General features: G+C 35.8%; 1 protein-coding gene across 1 annotated transcript in view; it reads right to left on the bottom strand.

The window, feature by feature from the left end:
* Positions 1-16,707, bottom strand: part of Ndst4 (N-deacetylase and N-sulfotransferase 4) — a 307,351-nt gene that overhangs the window by 106,311 nt on the left and 184,333 nt on the right. The window contains exon 6 of the mRNA XM_028859117.2: positions 14,805-14,933. Coding sequence (XP_028714950.1) covers positions 14,805-14,933 — 129 coding nt within the window. The remainder of the gene's footprint in view (positions 1-14,804; positions 14,934-16,707) is intronic.

Genomic DNA, 16,707 nt, shown 5'->3' with positions numbered 1-16,707 from the left:
ACACTGTGCAGGTTAAGAGGAGACATAAGAAACTAAATAGCCTACTGTAACTTGTGTTATGCATACAGCTCTATGTGTGTTTAAAGAGGTGACATTCAGCTCAATGAGTGAAGGGACCCCAGGGTCCAGGAGGAAAGACTCAAGGTGAAGTCTGAAGGTTAAATAGTGAAGTTAAGGTGAGAACAAACAGTTGGGAGGTAAAGACACATGCCACATGCTTCAGAAATGACACATACTAATGTTGTACCTGTTTCTTGAAATCCCCAGAGACCAGCAAGGAGCTGGTTTCCCATGCAAGTACATAAGGGTCCTTTTATTGTCAGGATCAACTGGGCCACCACCAGGCAGATGGGGCAAAATACAGCATCGGCTGCCAGCTCAGGGGTAGAGAGTTTTTATAGGGAAAAACCACAGGCTGGGAATTACATGCTTTGGCAAATTGGGATTGGGTAGCTGGGATATGGAGCAAGGTAAGTTTTTGAAACTATTGGTCTAGACTTTCAGCTCAAAACCACATTTGAAACTATTGGGTTGCACTTTCGTCGGGGAACCACAACTTGCTCAGCAGGATTATCTGGACTGCTTAGCAAGATTATCTGAATATCTCCAATGGTCATAAACTACAGACAGAATGTCTGTAGGAGCATACTGTCCTGTATCTGAGTTGTCATGGCACGTTCCTGAGGTCATTCCATGAACTGAGTATAGCAGATGGTCTAAAATGGTGGCCCTACCCTATGATGAAGTCTGTATTGACTTCACACTAAAACCTTCTAATACAAAAGAAGTCCCTAAACATTAAACACAAGCAAAAATTACAATTATTATTTGATTCTACTGCCCTCTTATTCAAATGTATTCCTTCTCTTCATTAGAATGATAGATCTCACATTGTCAATACATTATGCTGAACTTTTCATGACCTTATTACAGGCTCCTACAACTTTGCCTTATATCGCAAATGTGGTACTCAATTTCCAAGCTTTTCATAGTAGTTTGCCATATATAATAGAATATATTCTTCCTTCTGACTGGAAACACTCCTGCTATTATATCTCCTTGGCTCATTCCAAGCATGTTACCACTGTATCTGATGAAACTCTGTTTTTGCTCAGTTCAACTCTAATACCAGCTCCTCTGGAGAATGTTATCTTGTATCCTTTGAATTAAAAATATACGTGAACATACACACAATAAAACCCTTAAGGAATGAATTCTTCAAGAAAAGATCCTTAATAAAATGATTGAGATGTAATAGTGAAGATTGGCAATCTAGAAAATTTAGGTTGCTGCAACCATTCATTATGAATAACTCAGCAAGTTTATTATTTTAACCGATGATTTAAAATGCAGTATTAGTTCAGTTTCAAAGAAGAAAATAAAAATGAACTGAAGCTAACTTTAGTGATAGACACAGACAGATGTTAGATGATAAGATGATTATCAGATACTTATAATGCAATTTCCTAATGGATTCCAGTAAGTTCAGGATTTGCATAAATATCTAATTTTTTCTATCTCACCATCAGTTTATAAATTATTATTGAAACTTCAGGACAATGTTTTTATTTCTCTAAAATACTAAAAGCAGGGGTTATCTACATGTCTTAGATAAAGAGGATGTATCTTCATTATAGCTATAGCAGACAATGGAGAAAAGGTGGAGGGAAGAAATAAGAAGAACAAACCAGTATTCACTCTGACTATATTTTGTTTTTAAAATAAGATCTTCCAATGCTTTTAGAAATTGATTTTCTAGTTATGTTTTTTTTTGTGTGTGTGAGTGTGTGTTTGTGTGGGTGTGGTTTACACACATGCAGGTGCCTGTGCCTCTGTGTTTTCAAATGCCAGAGGAGGGTATCAGTGTCTTCCTTCACCCCTCTCTGTCCACTACTTTGAGGCAAAGTCTCTCCTTGAACCTACACTTGGTTTTATCTGATAGTCTGGCAGCCAGTAAATGCCAGAGATCCTCCTGTCTCCATATCACACAGGTTTGGGTTTTCTGCTGTGCACAAGTCCACATCAGTCTTGGTAGGAGGGTGCTGGTCTCTGAATTCAGCTCATCGTGGTATGTAAGTTATGTAAGTATGCATAGCATCTAAGCTGCCTCCCAAGTCACTTAAAATAAATCCTAGTGAAATGAAACAAGACACTAAAAGTATGCATGTCATATATAATTTACAGAAAAGATAATAAAATACAGAATGCTGAACTCTGTGGATAGGTGAAAATAAAGTTCGCATATCTAATTTTGATTTAATGAATATTTAGCATCTTTTTCATTCCACTAACCTGCTATTCATATAAGCACTGATGGGTGTTTCCCATCATCAATAAATATCAGGAATACTACGTACATTTTATCTACATGTTGAAAGTCCCAAAATTAAAAGAGAGGAAAAGGAAGGTTTTTGTTTGTTTGTTTGAGTGTTGTTTTTGTCTTTTAATTATGGCCACATAAATAGAAGAATGCACATTTTGCTGCTGAAAATTTATTTATGCTAAAAAGCTTTTCTACTACTTTCATTATGTGCTTTGGGAAAGCTAAATTACCCAGTTACAGTAGATGAAATAGACTTTACCAATAAAATATTGTTGTTTCCATTTATTTTTCTATGAAAACAATATCGACAGAAAAAGCACAAATGTGATCTTACGGACTTGTTCATTGTCTAGAAATACAGAGGAATGCAAATTGTGTTTTTTCAGGACTGTGGAAACAGCGACAATTGGAAAGATGCATGCATGTCTATACAAGAACAGTGGCTTTCTTTTGAATTGAGAAGATAGGGTTCAAGACAAGAAGCCAAAAATATTTTGTTCTTTTGGGATAGCTTACTTTAAATTATGTGTTACTAATTTATAAGTAAATTCTATTTTAGAAAATCAAAACATACACTAATAAAAAAATTCAGAAAAAGAGCAAAGTTTGCCCACATTTTCTACCTCATTATACTATCTCTGATCTTGGTTTCCAGAGTGAACAGAGAGAATAATATCATTCATTGTAAGGCCAGGGATCTTAGCTGACTTCAGACTTTACAAAATCCCTGCTGTGAGTGTGAATCACTGTGGAAATGGTGATTCATGTCCTTTTGTAAAGGTTAGTCCTGCAAACTTGAAGAGGGAAAAATCAGACAAGAGGTTGGGGGAGGAAATGTAGGTGATTGTAGGTCTCTCTGTGAGTGGAAATAGAATTTTCCACAATCTATACACTCTGTGGGAGTCCATTCTTCTCACAGCTGGTGGCTGTTCTCCTGGGCTGGAAGGCAAAGGCCCAGAGCCCCCAAGAACTCTAATTGCTTCACCGTCCCTGTCTAGAAGGAGGCAGATTCACTGCAGTAGACAAGTTAGCTGTTAATTTCTACAAAAATAAGTGTGGTGAGAACACCTGTAGAGCCCACAGCTCCTAGTAGGAAACATTAGTGTTAATACATGAGGAAGGGTGCATGGAATGGTGAAATTGTTTCGTTCTGCATCAAATACATAGCTTTGACACTTTTTTTTTTTTGACAGAATCAGATGTGCTCAGGGTGGTACAGCTTAAGACTGAATATCATACCTTTCTGAAAAGGGTTATGTTGTAGAATGGAAGTTAAAATTATCAAAAGTATCCCAAATGCATTGATATCACACTTGAAATGTCACTTCACCGTGTTCTGTGGCACAGGCCAAGAAATGGATTTTTGTAAATGAATTTGCTTATCTGGTTCTCCATTATTCACCACTTAAAAAAAAAAAAAAAAAAAAAAAAAAAAAGAAAATCCCGAAACTTTGGCTCAAGTTATTTCTTGTTGATGTTTCCCTGTCTATCACTGCTGCCTTTAATGGTCCTGAAGAGCCAGAGCTAATCCATAGCATACTGTGCCTACTAGAAATTCCCCAAGCTCAGAGATGGATAATATACTGGAAGGAAAGCTCCTCAGCCAGCCTACGTGTATGAAGATTCAGCAGCAGTGTGTGGGGAAGTTGAACATACCTCTAAATTCACTGTCCTAAAATAAATTAAAATGCTTCAGCTGTTGGTATCCAGCTCCTTTCACAACACTGATTTTAAATTGTTTCATTATTAGCTCTAATATTTCAGTTTCATCAATGTTATACCAGGTAAAGAGGACAAAAATTAACTACATCTGGATTATAATATGGATGATAGACAACATAATCCAGAAATTTCTTCCTTAGTGGCTATGCTAGTCGTTTTTTCTTTCCTGAAGATCTGCCTTCCTGAAATCTCGCTTTCTCAGACTCTAGGATAAACTCATCTCTGTGCTGGGACATGAGCTGCCATGTACTATAAACAGAGGCTTCAAAATGAAGCAACATCTGGACTGGAAGGACAACAGGTTGCACTCACATTGTGACAACCTTGATGATGAACATGTCCATGTGCAGGGAGCTGAAATGTCACAGGTCCAAAGCCAGTATTGTGTTGAGCTAATCTATTACCTTACTCCGTGAAAAACTACTCACTGGGATTCATTTTGAGTAGGTATGTAGCAATGCCACTAGGATCTATCTTTATTCTTTGTTTTCTCCACAACTTCCTCTAAAGTAAAAAGTTAAAAATAATGATCTTATGAGCACTCCTTCACTTGCCAATTCTATCCTTAACTCTTCTAATGCTTTCTCCCTACTCATCTCCAACTCCAAAGAATTTCAAAGCTCCTCATAGACTTCCTGACTTAGGTTTGTGATTATATTTTTAATAACTTTTTTTTTAACTCTTATAGCTATAGGAAGCTCCCTCTTTAATCTCCATACTGATTCAGGCTATCCAGAACACTGCCCAACATGCTACTTGGACTCAATATAATATATCCCAATGTTCAAATGCTACCTCAGCCCCAAAGACCTGATACTTGCTCCAGTTAAGACAGCCCCATCCTAGTCTTAGGATGTCAAATTTGAGCTCAGAAGGTATTAGTTGAGTTGCCATCAATTATCCCTTGGGTCTTCTGCTCTACTTCTCATTCCTGTAAAATTACTTTTCTATTTATTTATACATATGTAAAAAAAAGCCTGGAATATAAAAATGTAATCCTGCAGCTCACATCTCAATACCTCCAGGCCTTTTCCCTGTCACTAAGAGGCATCCCTTTGAGATATATTTGAGTTCCTGGCTAACAGACCCCTAGGTACTAGCATCTCTCACCTGGACAAATGAGTTTACATCAAAGGAGGATATTAGTGGCCACACATCCTCCTCATCCCTGCCCTAGGGGTCAGAGTGTGGCTGCAGGCTTATGCTGTGAAACCACACTCATCCTCACAAAGGTATCAGAAGACATTCCCTATTTCTGCTACCTGGACTCTTATTCAGAGATCCTGCCATGATATTTTCTCTGATGGCCAAGCCCTGAACTCTCCTTAGATTCTCCATCATGCTATTGTCTATCTATCTTTCCATGGAGTTAATAGATGTTCTAATAAACTCTTTGCCCCTAACAATTCCCCCCCAGTGTCCTCTTCAACCTCCACGTGAGACCCTTTGGAAGCATTATTATAGTTGCATTGCATTCTACCTACCGTTAGTTTCAAGTGCAGCACACTCTTCTGTTGCTTTATCTGGTTAGTGAATTTTTGGTTTAACAGTTGGTGAATATAGGCACTGTTTTGAACTTTGGAAGACACAGTAAATATCCTATCTCCAGAATCTGCACTTTAAGAATCATGGATTTTCAAACATATCTATCAAAAACAAACAAACAAAAAGCCCTAGAGAATCTTATTTTCACATTGCACTTTGTGTGGAACAAAATTAAAATGAGAAAGGGAAAAATTAGATCCAGTAGAACATATTCATTTCAAGCCTTTTAGTTACTGATGACACCATCTGATAAGATTCCAGACCTTTTTATTTCTTTTCTTTTTTTAAAGCTATTGTCAGTTACTGCATATTTTATAGGGTAGTGTCTCTACTTGAATGATGGTGAGCTACCTGGTATAAGCTGTTTCACCTCAGACATGATTAAATTATATTTCTTCCTGTCTGAACAAAGATTATATTGAAAATACAAGAAGGATTCGGCACCAGGGAAATACATGTTAGTATTTGACAAGTGTGGAACAGTGCAGAAAAATATCAATATGTGATGAGGTCATGATAGGAATCTAAGAAAAATAACAGGGAACTATCTGAATGCTAAGTGGACAGAAGTCCAGCTATTCTTTTGAGCTGTCATTCAAATGGCTCTCAGATAATACAGTGTTCAATCTTGATAATCTTTTGACCAAAGCAAATTGGTATCCAAGGAAATCAGAACATCCAATTCCTTGTGGTTTGCTAAAACAAAAGACCCAACGTATAATGATAATTAGATTTTAGCATGTAAAAATTATTCAAATTAACACTTTGTGTTTTATGGTAGATTAGAATTAATGTCATATTTTTAAATGTTTTGAAATACAGAAACAGTGAGAAGAGGTGCTCGGTGGTTAAGACTATATACTGCTCTTGTGAAGGACCTGACTTTGATTCAGGTCCCCATATCCTGTAGTACACAACTGCCTTTATCTCCAGTTCCAGGGAGTCTGGGGTCCTCTTCTGACCTCTGTAGGTACCACTTGCACATGAACAAACCCATACAGAGACCTACAAACATACACTATATTAAAAATAAGCTTAAAATTATCACATCAACAAGATACATTTCTAAAAGTCAGCTAGTCAATAATTAAAATAAAAGACAATAGTTGTAAACACAGAGAGAACAATACTATTGTGGACTTACTCTTTTTTGTTTTTGTTTTTTTGTTTTTTGAGACAGGGTTTCCCTGTGTAGTTTTGTGCCTTTCCTGGAACTCACTTGGTAGCCCAGGCTGGCCTCGAACTCACAGAGATCCACCTGCCTCTGCCTCCCGAATGCTGGAATTAAAGGCGTGCGCCACCACCGCCTGGCTTATTGTGGACTTTTGAGCAATAGAAAGAATAACACTTCACTTTGGTGTAGAAAACATAAAAGACATGAATATTTATGTTGGATGCAGGACAAAAATATGCTGCTTCTCTTAGTAGTGTCTGTGCCTTTTAGACTTCACAGTAGTCATAAAAGGTAGATGATAGAAATATATAGAAATTTTCAAGTAATTTAATCTTGTTCCCTTCCTTTAGGCACATGAATTCCCAGGTGATGAAAAAACTATTTATTTTCTGATTCTATTTTAAGCGCACTAGCGAGATGGATACTGGGATACTTTTTTGAGGAACTTCATAACTTTTATTCGCCTTATAGGATCTTTTATATAGGTACATATATATGTGTGTATATATATGTGTGTGTATATATATATATATATATGTGTGTATGTATGTAATTCTAGACACTACTAGTCAAAATTCAAAATGGTTCTGTCATACCTGCAAATAGCATTGTGTCCAGGATGCTAGTGGTGAAAGATACTTTTCTACTTTTCTGTATCTACCCGTAAATATCACCAAGCTTTATTCTTCTATTCTTATATATGTTGATGATAAATTGTATTTTTTCTTCTGAATTTAAATATCATGCAAAAAACCAGGCAGTGGTGGCACATGCCGACACTCTGGTGGTAGAGGCAGGTGGATTTCTGGGTTTGAATCCAGCCTTGTCTACAGAGTGAGTTATAAGACAGCCAGAGCAAAATAAAAAAAATAATAATAATAAATAAATCACGAAAATCCCCATTTACAAGACTGGTCTGTAATGTTTCAATGAAATTTACATTATATTCTCTATGTTTTTTTTTAAAATATTTCTCTAAAAGTCTGTTTGAGAACACAGAAATCACAGTTTATTGCTAGCTCATGAAATAAGAGAAGTGATTGTTTCCATATTCTTACAGAAATTCTGTTAAGGCAGCCTCAATTACACGGAGCTTAGTTTGTCCAGTAAGGACCCACAGCTATTCATGTACAATGTTCACCATCTCACATCACATCATCCCTATTAGATTTTTATCTTGCTAGATTTGGTGGATTTATTCTGTTGCTAAGAATAATTGATGTCAATATTATCATCTTGTATATCTACTTGCACTATCAGCATTGTGTCTCACACACAAAAACAACATGTGGAAAATTTGTGTTAATTGTTCCACAGGGTTAGGTATGAAAAAAGACCTGGTCTTTTTTTTTTTTTTTTATTTGAGAGATTTTTATTACTGCTTTTGTTTCGTTACTTCATTATTTTTTACATGGGACTATTAAATTATTTTCTTCATTTTGACTTAATTTAGTAGTTCATAAGTATCTAGAAATTTTTATATTTCTTTTAGATTTTTTACTGTGTATTTTTAAAATATGTCCCCATGCTTCTCTGAATGTCCTCAGTATCTGTTGTAATGTTTCTCTTTTAATGTCTGCTATTATTAATTTGGATCCTCTCTTCCTTTTGGTTAATTTGGCTAAATATTTGTCAATCTTGTTAATCTTTTCAAAGAACCAACGTTTCATTTCATTGATTTCTTTGAGATTTTGTTTCTAGTTCATTAATTTCAGCTTTAATTTTACTGTATTTTTTAATTTTTAATTACTTCTTTTTATTTTTTGAGATTATATTTTAATTATATAATTTCTCTCTTCCTGTTCCTTTCTCAAAACCTTTTCATGTACCCCTCCTTGCTCATTTTCAAATGCATGGCCTCATTTTTTTCATTAATTATTGTTACATGTATATATGTATATATTCTTAAATAAAACCTGCTCAGTCTATATAATGTTACTTGCATATATGTTTTCAGGCAGACCATTCAGTATTGGATAACCAATTGATGTGCTCTACCCTGGGGAAGACGGTTTTCCTGACTCTTACCATTTCTTAGTAACCTACAATCAAAATGTAGAGTCAGAGTTGTGGAGTCCAGTCTCAACAAATACATCTAGAAAACAACCTAGGTACCTAAAGCTCAGGGAATGTTACAGAAGAAGGAGCAAAAAGATTGTAAAAGCTAGAGGATCAAGGAGTTCACTGTAAGATGGTGTCTTGAAGTAATAAAAGCTATATTCATAGTCTTACCAACATGACTGCCTGAACATGAGCTGAACAAAGACAACAACAATTGATATACTAAAGTGAACCAGGCAGGTCAGGGGGTGGGGAGACCCACAAGGCCTCAACTCTACACAGAAAACTACAGCCCTAACTTTTACTGTTTCTATCTGTCTATTCATTTGTTGTTTGTTTTTATTTTTTGAAGGACTTTGTGTGCGCCATTAAATTATTAATATGAGCTCTCTCCAGTTTTTCATGTAGGCACATCGTGCTATAAATCTGAGGAAATAATTGTAGCTCATGGACTTTGTATGTTGTGTTTTTATTTTTACTCAATGCTAGGAATTTTTTTTCTTTGACTAAATTTTATTCAGCAGTATATTGTTTTGTTTTCCACGAGATTGTGTACTGTCTATCATTTCTACTCTTGTTGATATGTAGCTTTATTCCTTTGTGGTCAGATAATATGCAGGATATTATTTCAATTTTCATAAATTTGTTTAAACTTGCTTTGTGTCCTAATGTTTGGCCAATTGTAGAGAAAGTTCCATAAATGTACATTCTTCACTGTTTGGATGAAATGGTCTATAGCTGACTGTTAGATCCATTTGATTTATGATGTCATTTAGTTTCAGAGTTTCTCTACTTAGTTTTTGACTGCATGACCTCTCTACTGGTCAGAGTGAAGTATTGAAGTCACCCACTATTGATGTGTTGGGTCATGCTGTCTGTAACATGCTTATCTACAAAACTAGATGGCACCTTCTTAGATTGCTACCTCTGCACACTATGCGCATCGTGAACAACACTGTTCTTTAAGACACCCTTGTGGTCCACTATTTGGCCAGTCCAGACTTCAGAGTACAATACTAGGATATGCTGTTCTATCTTCACTACTCACTTCTATGTTTGCTTTTTATGTGCTGATCTAACTCCTTTATCTAAATATTCTATTTTGAGTTTAGCATCAATACCAATGCTTAAACCAAGTTCAGTTTGTCATGAGATACAAGGAAAACTTTGAGACTCCCTTTCCCCCGTTCTTTTCAGGTTGAAATCAAAGCACATTTGTATGTTAACAATGAGTCTTTTAAGTGAGTCTTACCATGCTATAAATAGTTTTCTTTGTTCACCACTACTATAGATGGAATATTAGACACTACATCACCTTCTATTTTAAAAGAAGTCATTTACATCTCAGAATGATCTTTATGAACTGTAGTAGATTCAATATTGAAAACTAGATGGACAAACTAGTAATTAGGCATTCAAGCAATAAATGCTAGCAGCAATCAAACATGGGCAGAATATACAGAAAAGGAAATAATATTCAGTGTGCTGATAACAGAATTCTTTTTTTTGTTTAGTTTTTTTAATTATTATTATTATTTTATTTTATTTTACAATACTATTCAGTTCTACATAACAGCCACAGATTCCCTTGTTCTCTCCCTTCCTGCCCCTCTCCCCTTCCCCTCAGCCCACCCTCATTCCCACCTCCTCCAGATCAAGGCTCCCCTAAGGACTGAGATCAACCTGATAGACTCAGTCCAGGCAGGTCCAGTCCCCTCCTCCCAGATTGAGCCAAGTGTCCCTGCATAAGCTCCAGGTTTCAAGCAGCCAACTCATGCAGCGAGCCAGGACCTGGAACCACTGCCTAGATGCCTCCCAAACAGATCAAGCCAATCAACTGCCTCACCTATTCAGAAGGCCTGATCCAGTTGGGGGCCCCTCAGCCTTTGGTTCATAGTTCATGTGTTTCCATTCGTTTGGCTATTTGTCCCTATGCTTTATCCAACCTTGGTTTCAACAATTCCTGCTCATATAAACCCTCCTCTTTCTCGCTAATTAGACTCGGAGCTCTACCCAGGGCCTAGCATGGATCTCTGCATCCAGATTCCTCAGAAAAAGAGAGCATATGCAGAAGAGGAGTAGTCTTGAGAGTTGTGAGGAGACGGAGAGGGAGCAGAAGATGAACTTGCCGTACTAAGAAAAGGTACCGACTCACATGGCAGAGCATAAGTAAGAAATATGGCTAATTTAAAATGTAAGAGATAGCTAGTGACAAGCCTGAGATATTAGCCGAGCATTTATAATTAATATAAATCTCTATTTGGGAACTGGTTGGTGGGAAAGAAAAGTCTACCTACATACGTGTAATCTTAATTTTCAGTAATTATTTTTATAATCCATGGTAATTTAAAGAAATCAAGTTTTTTTGCTAAGGAATATGTAGTCTCCAATTGTTTGTGTGATATTCTATGTGAGTCTGGCATGTCACTCCAACAATATTCTTTGTGTTGATTTAAGTAAACATGCACCTTCAGGAGAAGAGATTTAATGTCCAGTTAACTCATTTCTATCCCAATTTAATTCACTATTCTTATTTAACTTAGAAGTTATTTTATAATAATTTTCATATAACACAGGTTTGTTTACATTCAATTCCTTTGTGACTTTAAAATATTATATATAAAAAACAAACAAAAAACCATTTTAAACATAGATGGTGTTTCCTTCTAGTTTTATTTAAAGCATACACCTCTTTCTCTGCACATGAAATTTTCTTACATTAAGCAAGGTGGTCATAGCATAAATCCCATTATCTCCTGTGTTCCATGTGCAATGAGATGTAAATGAGGACATGCTTCTCTGAGACCTCAGAAATGAAATCATTATGGGAGAAAAATCAGAGAACTGAAATAATCCAAACACCTCATGGTGATATAGTCCCATATTGGTATGACTCTGTACATATATTTATTATAAACTTTGATAGCTAAAAGGACACAAGTAAAAAAAAAATGGGCTAACTTCTGTATTTGATGTTAAATAAAGTTAATAAAGAATTAATCTTTGGGTCATCTAAGTGCAAAACTATATCCCATCATCACACATTTTCAATTCAGCCTCCTACATTTGAATACTTTTATAGTTATTAAGTGTGTCCACTGATATATTAACCTGGAAAGATATTATCAGAGCTAAACATGTACTGATGATTAAACTACAAATGTTAAATTTTGGCTACAGAACTATATTGTAATATGTATATTTACTACATTTTAAGAATGTGAAAATCATTGAAATGCCAACTGACAATTATATTGTGTATATATGTATTTATTATATATTTGCAAAGTTTATATATATTATATATATATATATATATTATTCTCTTAATAAGCATCATTAGGAGTCATACTACTTAGGGGATGAATTCTACTATCTCTTTAGTATGCCTAGAATTTACCAACTAGTCTTGAGAGGAATTGTAAAGAAATTCTGAAAGAGAAGTTGATAAAACTAAATGTTAAATGAAGAATAAAATAAAATTCTCAAATAAATATCTGGCTTCATACCTCAAAGAATTAGGAAAGAAGATAGAACTAAGCTCACTTAGCATGAAGAAGGACAAATGATTAGTTCAGAAGTAAATAAAATAGAGAGTATAAAAACAATAGTAATCCAATCAATTACCTAAGAGTTGAGATTCTTACAAATTTACACAAGTTGACAGAGTAGAAAAAAGATGATAAGTTTTGATGATAAAATCAAATTGCAAGAAGAAATATTATAACTGGCATTACAGAAATACAGATGATTGTTAGGGTACCATAGGCATCACATACCAACAAATCAATGTACAAAACAAAACTTTCTAGAAATATAAGTCTAATGACAGTCACAAAGAGAAAAATTAAACCAGTAATTAAGAGACACTTAATTACTGCTTCCTCTTTCAGAGGACCCACATTCAGCTCTCAGTACCACAAGTTGGCTTATAACCATCCATAACTCCAGTTCCAATGAATCCCATGCCCTCTTCTGATCTCCAGGAATACCAGGGATGCACTTGGTACACATACATAGACCAGGCAAAACAGTCATACACGTAAAATAAATAAATAGAGGAAACCTAGCCAACTACTTATTGGAAGTCATAGATATTGGAGGAGAACTTAGCACCACTGTTTTACTAAACTAACACAACCCCAAATAACAATCTCAGCATTTTTCTTATATCCATAGACAATTATAGTCTTTACCCTTCATCAAGGAAACTTCTTTTGGCAACAGAGACCACTACAGAAACCACAACTAATCAAAATTCAGAGTTGGGGGTCCAGGTCTAATGGATACATCTACAAAACACTCCTGCACCTAAGGCTCAGGGAACATTTCTGAAGAATGGCAGAATGTTTGTAAAAAACAGAGAATCAAAGAGTTTGCTATGAGATGTGTCTCATAAGTGACTGCCCAAGCGTGAGCTGAACAAGGACAACAGCAATAGACATGTCAAAATGGGTGAGAGAAAGACCAAGAGGTCTCAACCCTACACAAAGAACTACAGGCAACTAAAGGGTGCTGTGAATGGGAGAAATAGCTCAGGGAAGAAAATACCAACCGGTTATCCACTACCAAATAGTCTGCCTTGAAAACATGCATCCACGTAACCTTACACAGACAGAGCAGATTGTATTTAGGAATATACATTTATATGCAGATGTGAATACAATAACAATTAATGAAAAAAGTGGCCATGTGTTTGAAAGAGAGCAAGAAAGATATATGGGATGGAGGAAAGGGAAGAGGAATGATACAATTGTATTATAATCTCAAAAAAAAAAAAAATATCCTCAACCCAAAGGAGCTCAGGACTTCCTGGTTTTGCTGATGATCAAACAAATATCGTGAGTGTGTTAATATTATTTTGTCTCAAATTCCTCCAAAAAGTTGAAGAGGGAGTAAGACTTAAAGTTTCAAACACCTGTTATGAAGCCAGTGTTATCCCAATAGTAACTATAGAGAACAAAACAACAACAACAAAATTACTCTTTAAAATCCTTTATAAATATGGGCATAAAACCCCTCAGGTGTTATACCATAAATTATCCTGTAAGCCCCACCTGCCCAAGGGCCAGGCATCATTCTGGGATTCTGGGAGTTGTATTATTGAAAAATAACAACAAAGCTTCATTGGATAGGATGGTGTCTTTTGGATTTTGTCCATACAATCCCTGAAAACATGTGTCTTTGGGCCACTCACCTGGAAAGTTTCCAGGTGATGGTCATGATCAAATTCCATCTTGGTCAGTGTTTAATATTTTAATAAAAGCTTTCTTTAATTTGGCCAAAATGGTCGAACTGGTTTTTCTCTGGCGAATCTCATAATTAACAAGGAGTGGGAGACACTAGAGATACTAGCCAAACAAACCCAACAATATATGAAAAATTTCTTGTCTGTGCTCATACAGGGTTTATTCCAAGGATGCAAGAATGGTGCAGAATCTGAAAAGAATTGATATTTTAATGTATATTTATATTTTATATTTATAATATTAAAAAAGTGGATGAAGAATAAAAATAATGTAATTGTTTAACTGTGTGCACAAAAACCTTTCAGGAAAAGCCAACATCTTCTCATGATAAAAACTCTTCACAAATTAGGAATAAATGAAAAATATGCCAACAATAAAAACAATACATATTCAACCCACAACTAACATCATATTCATTGGTGAAAAGTTCCCAAGAAATAAAATTGTATCAAGGAAAGGATTTGAAATGTAGATTTTAATTCAGTTTCAGGAAAAATATTGTGCTCATAAAGAATATAGCCATGAGCTAGGTGTGGTATTACACTCCCAGCAATCCAGAAGCAGAACAGAGAAATCTCTGTGGGTTCAAGCCCAGCTTGGTTTACATAACAAGTTATAGACTAGCCAAGAGCCTGTTTGGAAAAGAAAAAGTCCTCATGATTTAGATTTAAAAATGTAACTTATTTGACAACACTGATGCTACTGTAAAATGTATAAATGAAACACATACTGGGTTTAGAAGGATTGTGAGGAAAAGTTCACCTCCTTTGATACTTTTATCCAATTCTTGGGGTCCTCCTGGATACTCCTTGTAGAAAATAGTATGTGTGAACAGCCCACAGGTCTGTCGAGGGAGGACCTGATGACAAAGAGTAAAAGCAACACACCGGTGAGATTTACCTAACAACTGTTACCATTACCATAAGTTCACAGTCAGCAAAGAGTTCTTGGTGTCCAAGAGCTCATGTCAGTTTAATTTTGTAAATGTCAATGTAGTCACTGAATCAAAGAAATACAATTTGGAGTTTAGCACATGCGCCCAGTTAACTGAGTTCCATAAATCTAAACTACTGCCTGACTCGGGTTAAGGGGTCCAAAGTTGTCTTTGGGTTCATTTAATTCAGACACATATCATGGTCATACTTCTCATCAAATCAAGCTTCCCTTTGCCTTCTGATACTCAGTCTTGTGGAATGTGCAGGTTCTGAGACTCAAAGTCACCTTTTCTCACCACCTCTCCTGTATGCTGGCTTTAATTTTATCTCAGTCATAGTCAAGCCACTTAATGACTGTTTCTGGAGTATTTCTGTGTTGGGTTTGCTGTAACTCTGGATGCTCAATTGACAAGACAAATAAGCAAACTGACTCTAATATCCTATTTTGAATAAGAAGTATTTATAGTCTAGTAGAAAATGCACCCAGTTCCACGAGAAAGCTGTGATTGTATTTATTCTTCATTTAATTTTCATAATTGAATTCAAGGTAAATGAAAGCATGTAGTCTTGGCTAAAAGGATGATTTCCTTTCATGACATGTTGGGTGATCACACAATGAAAGAATCTCAGTACTTTCTCTGTTTTTAAATTTATGTAAATGAGTCTTTTTATGCTTCCTGATTGCTGTAGACTTCAATTGCTGTTTGTGGTATCAATGATTTCAGGTAACAATCTGTGTCCACTGGTGCCCTATTATAATGATGAGATGATTAAAGCCCCATGATAAAGTTACTGAGCTCCAAATCTGGGTAGCTATAGATTCCTGTCTCTTGTCTTTAGATGGAGATTAGATGTATATATAGATAGTTGTAGCAACAATATGAGTAATAGTGTGGGTTAGTGAAAATATTGAACAGAAAAAAGATTATAAACTCTTGCTCTGTTCTTGACAACTAATGGTGGGTACATCTTCAAAGGCACCTGGAACTGGATAAAACTGGCCATTTTAGAACCAAGGGCATAGTGCCACCTTCCCTAACCCCAATGAGTGATGCTAAATTTCCAGCTCAAATTCATGTGGTGTTACTCTCATTTATCATAATGGATACATCATTCTTAAATTGGGTTATTACTTTTTAGCTATATACAAGGAAAGGAACAACATGCCTCCTTTCCCTGCATTTTACAAGAAAAAGAGAACGAAAATAAACAGCACCCTAAGATGCTCTGAATGCCCGAGAATCAAAATACACTGGACAGATGAATTTAGCTTTCAGGTGGTATTGCTCCCTTTTATCTATTGGTAGTGAAATTACTGGAGAGGTGTTTTCTTGACCTCTAGTACAGCATTCTACCTTTAGCTCTTGGTAAAAACCACACAAATAAACAGTACTGTGGAGTTCCTCAGAAGCAACTTAGGTGCCTCAGACCAAAGTTCAATTTGAAAGTATCAATGGATAATTTATGCAAAACTCATTCCCATTATTTCCGGATTTCTATATACGCAGTAAAACCACTCTACAGCCTAGAAAACATGCCTATTGTCAAATAGTATGTCATTGTGTGACCAGTCACCTTCATGGCATGTTGGAAACTTCTGATAGTCATGTCAAAGAAGTTCTGTGTTACATCCTTAGACAGAATGTTGATCTCTTCCCTTAAACACAGGCACCAAGGACCTTCGGGCACAGCAGTATG

The sequence above is a fragment of the Peromyscus leucopus genome, chromosome 6, assembly GCF_004664715.2.
Source record: "Peromyscus leucopus breed LL Stock chromosome 6, UCI_PerLeu_2.1, whole genome shotgun sequence".
Classification (NCBI taxonomy): Eukaryota; Metazoa; Chordata; class Mammalia; order Rodentia; family Cricetidae; genus Peromyscus; species Peromyscus leucopus.
The sequence above is the reverse complement of the archived record's forward strand: the minus strand, read 5'-3'. Positions and strand labels throughout refer to the sequence as shown.